At 41.6% G+C, this 4,801-nt stretch overlaps 1 protein-coding gene across 1 annotated transcript; it reads left to right on the top strand.

The window, feature by feature from the left end:
• Positions 1-3,791: 3,791 nt before the first annotated feature.
• On the top strand, positions 3,792-4,520 carry LOC110366405 (interferon-induced protein 44-like). The gene is made up of 4 exons (XM_036135027.1): positions 3,792-3,800; positions 3,845-4,013; positions 4,124-4,224; positions 4,304-4,520. The coding sequence occupies exons 1-4, from the start codon at positions 3,792-3,794 to the stop codon at positions 4,463-4,465; spliced, it is 441 nt and encodes a 146-aa protein (XP_035990920.1). The 3' UTR covers positions 4,466-4,520.
• Positions 4,521-4,801: the final 281 nt, after the last annotated feature.

Genomic DNA, 4,801 nt, shown 5'->3' with positions numbered 1-4,801 from the left:
CGTAGGAGACCAGCAGGTGGTCGATGGGAGGACTTAGCCCTCACGCAGGTTTGGCAGGCAGCCACAAAGCTGTGACAGTCCTTCTCATCCACCGGGGAACGTTGGGACAATGTGGCTCCGACTCCGCAGTCCGAGGCGTCAACCTCGACTATAAATTGGAGAGCTGGGTCGGGTGTAGCGAGCACGGGCGCAGAGGTAAACTTTTCCTTTAAGGTCTCAAAGGCAGCGTTAGCTTCCGGGGACCAGACAAACGGCACCGATGCAGAGGTGAGACGAGTGAGAGGGGCCGCTACCGAGCTGTAATTGCGGATGAACCGCCTATAAAAATTAGCGAACCCAAGGAAACGTTGCAGCTATTTCACTGAGGATGGAACGGGCCACTCCGCGACTGCGCGGATTTTCTCCGGGTCTGCCCGTAGACGGCCTTTCTCCACAATGAACCCAAGGAACGGCAGGGAAGAGGCGTGAAAAAATACACTTCTCCGCCTTGACAAAAAGACGGTTCTCCAGGAGGCACTGGAGAACGAGGCGGACATGTTCTCGGTGCAGGGTGAGGTCCTCGGAAAAAATAAGGATGTCGTCTAAATAAACAAAAACAAAGCGGTGGAGAAAATCACGGAGGACATCGTTAACCAAACACTGGAACACGGCTGGGGCGTTGGTCAGCCCAAAAGGCATGACCAGATATTCATAATGGCCCAGCGGTGTATTGAACCCAGTTTTCCACTCATCACCTTGGCGGATGCGCACGAGATGGTAGGCGTTCCGCAGGTCTAATTTGGTGAAGACAGTGGATTTAGCAAGGGAATCGAAGACCGAATCTATGAGAGGGAGAGGATGTTTATTCTTTACAGTTGTGGCGTTCAAACCGCGATAATCTATACACGGGCGGAGTGTCTTATCTTTCTTGGGCACGAAGAAGAAACCGGCAGCGAGCGGGGAGGACGAGGGACGGATTATGCCGGCGGCTAAAGAATCGTGAATATATTGCTCCATAGCCTCCCGTTCGGGGCGAGATAGGTTGTACAATTTCCCTGGGGGATAAGACGCTCCCGGGAGGAGGTTGATCGCGTAGTCATAGGGGGAGAAAGTGCCAGGTCCTTGCTAAAAACCTGCAATAAATCATGATATTCCGGCGGATATTCCTGCTGTGCTGCCACCGTAACAAAAAATTTAGCTAATCTCAGACCAGAATGATAAAAGAAAAAAAAAGCTGAAACTACGTGGTTACATAAGTATGCACACCTTTGAGCTAATACTTTTTTACACCATTCAGTCTCCTTGGGTAGATGTCTAAAATTACAAAATCTAAATAAAAAAAATAATAAAAAAAAATTAAAAAAGGCTGCCAAAAGCCAGAGTTTGCAAACACATTACAAAGAATATACATTATCTCATTGTGCTAAAGTATCATTCGGTAAAAGGTACAAAAATGCAGTATATTATTAAAGCCTTATAAAGTGACTTTATATTATAAAGCCATCACCAACTTCAGAAAATATGAAACAATAATATACATAGCCAAATCTGAAAATGTTTCTATTAATGGAGAGACAAGAGTAAAACCCTCACAGAGGCTGCCAACACTGATGTACAACTAGACCCAAACCTTCAAAAACCAAGGCAACAATCTTTTTCCTTGCCTCTTGAGCCCTAAAATTTAGCTTCCTGTCTCCTTATGAGGACCAGAAGGAGAGTTTTCATTACTTCAGTATTAGGGTGTCAGCATTGGATTCCTGTGTCTTTCAGGACTGATTTTAAAATTCCCTTATTGCTTTTTAAAGCTTTAAATGTAAAAAAAAAAAAAAAAAAAAAAAAATCTGAAATATGAGCCTTCCAGACCCATGAGATGGGCAGATGCATCCACAAGAAAATGTCCACAGATGCATCCACAAGTATATTAAGTTGTTAACTCAAAAGATGATTCTGACCTTTAGAGACCATTCGATTGCTCAGTCAAAATAAGCACAGATCAACTGCGATAAACCTGGTTGGAATTTACTAAACCCCATTACAATTATACTGTTTAATAACACCACTTGAACACACTACTACTACTACTACTACTACTACTAAATAAAACACGAAAAATAGAAAACAACTGAAAATGAAGGTCAGAAAAATGTATTAATTGTAGAGGTAGCATTTTGTAATTAATTCGAATTTGATTAAATCCTACTTGATCCGACATTGGACAATCACCATCACAATAGTAGCACCTGTGATGTAAAACAGCATGGCTAGTCGCTTTAAGGTAGGTAATGGCTGGTATACACACCAGGCCTGAGGCTAAAATGGCGGACACCTCAGGTGAATGAGCTAGCCTCAGCATTTGTTAGTCTGTGCAACAGTTAGCTTCCTAACAGTTCTAGGTCGGAGCCCCAAGATGGCAACTGGCTAATGATAACTAGCCCATTAGCAACGAGTGGCTTCTACTCCAACCAGATGAGCGTTAAAGGCGGACTCGAGTCAGAGGGTGGCCCCGGCTAGCCCACACAGAATATTGCCTCTGGAGTTGTGGGTGAGTACCTCGGGTCAGAGGGGCAACTGCAGCTCATCAACTGGTCCGATGATTTGCCTGGCCAAGGCAAAACAGATGGACTTCGTTGGTTCACTAGGACATGTGGGGTTTAGCATCTTAGGGTTGAGTTAAACATAAATTTAGAGTTGCGACCTCTCCAACATAACAAACGTAAGAAAGGGTGATGTGGCAAATTTGGTCATCCCAAGAGTTGGATTTTGTCATGTTATGATGGCATAACAATGATGTATTAGTTAAGTCTCTTGGCCAGGAATCTTCCAGAAGATAAGTGGCGGGAGAATCAAAACCAAATATTACTGAACAAGAACCTGTGTCTGGACTATTTCTCACTGAGAAAGTCCAGTTTAAAACCGCTAAGTCTTCAGTAAACATTAAAGCTGTTTAAATCATTTAGAGATAGTCAAACTCTAAGAATATATGTACTTGATATTAAGTTTTGTTTTCTTAAATTTCACTGCAGGTCTTTTGGTTCTACCTGGATCCATTCAGACTGACTATTTTCTGTTGGGTCCTGTTCGTTTTAGGACAGAACTAACGGATGTACTTTCTGTTCCCAGTAAAATACAGGAGGATCGTCAATATGTGCAGGAATATAAGCCTGCAAAAGATGACATCAGGTACCTTCGAGTCCTCCTGTACGGACCTGTTGGTCATGGGAAGTCCAGTTTAATCAACTCTGTCAGTAACGTATTTCGAGGCCGGGTATCATCTCCTGCTTTGGCCTGTGCGACGAACTCTAACATAAGCTTCACCAAAACGGTAGGGACACTAAGATGTTTCTGTGCATCTACCAAACCTAGTCAATCCTGCATTGATCTGGATCTGCTCAGCTGTTGTTTAAACACTGAATCTGGATCAAGTTCATATTTATGTGCTCATAAAGTCCATCTACTTAGATTGGAAATCTGCTCTGACCTTCTTCCTGTTTCCTGTCTTTTAGTTTTGGTTTGATAGATCAATGAAAAAATGATTGCATCTGCAGAAGGAATTTTATGGATCAGCTTTTTTTCTGTTTCAGTATGAAACTCATAAATTCATTAAAGGACAAGGAAGCTCAAAGACATTTTACCCTGTGGTCTTCATCGACATGATGGGTCTGGAAGAGGAGAACAGAGGAGTTCATGAAAATGACATCAAGCTGGCTTTACAAGGACATGTGAAGGAGGGTCACAAGGTGTGACAGCTGCAAAAACCTATTCTGGAAAATCTACACCAATGAATGGATGAATCCCTTAATACAAAAACCAGAATGGTGCTTGCTTGAAATAAACTTCATGCTGTTTATTTTATGCTCTTTTCTAGTTCAACCCAGTTTCTCCACTAACTCAGCGTGACCTGGGCTACAGCCCGACTCCCTCTGCTGATGACAAAGTCCATGTGCTGGTCTGTGTGCTCTCTGCCAATGCTCCACAGATTAAACCATCAGTTGTGGAGAAGATGAAGAACGTCAGAGAAACAGCCAGTGAGCTGGGTGAGTTTACAGAGAATGATCTGGAAATAAACTTTAACTGCATACTCTGTCGCTCACTTTAAAACTGAAAACAACACAATAAACATTTATTTGTGTTTCTTTTCCTGCAGGAATTCCTCAAATGGCTATAACTACTAAAATTGATGAACTCTGCGGTGAAATTGAAAAAGACTTGAAAAATGTGTACATGAGCAAGTGCCTGAGACAAAAGGTAAGTTTCAATCAGTTTGGTCAGATATATGAAACAAAAACATTTCAGATTGTAACTATGACTTGTTTTTAATGTTCAGATGAAGGACTTCAGTGCAGCAGTGGGAATCCCAATGAACTGCATCTTTCCTATGAAGAACTACAGTGAAGAAATCAAACTGAACGATGATGTTGATACTCTGATCCTGAGCGCCCTGCGGAAAATGATCGACTTTGGAGACGATTTTATTGAGAAGATATAAACAGTCATTAATAGGAACCACAAAGGAGGGAGAGATTCATTTACATTTACAGTGTTTTCTTAGGACACAGTTAAAGCTTCATGAATGAAATTAAGCAGACAAAAAAGGTTGGTTGTGTTGTAAGGTCATTTAATGTTATTAAAATGCAAAGTAACAGGACAATTTATCATTTTTTTAACAGGCAGAAAAACAGGTGATGAGATTTTGATGTAAGAGGTAGAGGAACATTCAATGAACCATCACAAGTTTAAATAAACCTCATCAACATCACTTATTCTTATTTTTGCTTTTTTCATTGAGCTTGAAGACACTTTATTATTATTGTAAATTGCTGAA

Source organism: Fundulus heteroclitus, unplaced genomic scaffold (genome assembly GCF_011125445.2).
Source record: "Fundulus heteroclitus isolate FHET01 unplaced genomic scaffold, MU-UCD_Fhet_4.1 scaffold_98, whole genome shotgun sequence".
Lineage (NCBI taxonomy): Eukaryota > Metazoa > Chordata > Actinopteri > Cyprinodontiformes > Fundulidae > Fundulus > Fundulus heteroclitus.
Note: the sequence above shows the minus strand (reverse complement) of the source record. Positions and strands in the feature narration are given on the sequence as shown.

Excerpts from the sequence above, each read along its gene's own strand:
- LOC110366405 (XM_036135027.1), top strand. Across the intron at positions 4,014-4,123 it reads AGAAACAGCCAGTGAGCTGG|GAATTCCTCAAATGGCTATA; the intron begins GTGAGTTTACAG and ends CTTTTCCTGCAG. Across the intron at positions 4,225-4,303 it reads GCAAGTGCCTGAGACAAAAG|ATGAAGGACTTCAGTGCAGC; the intron begins GTAAGTTTCAAT and ends TTTAATGTTCAG.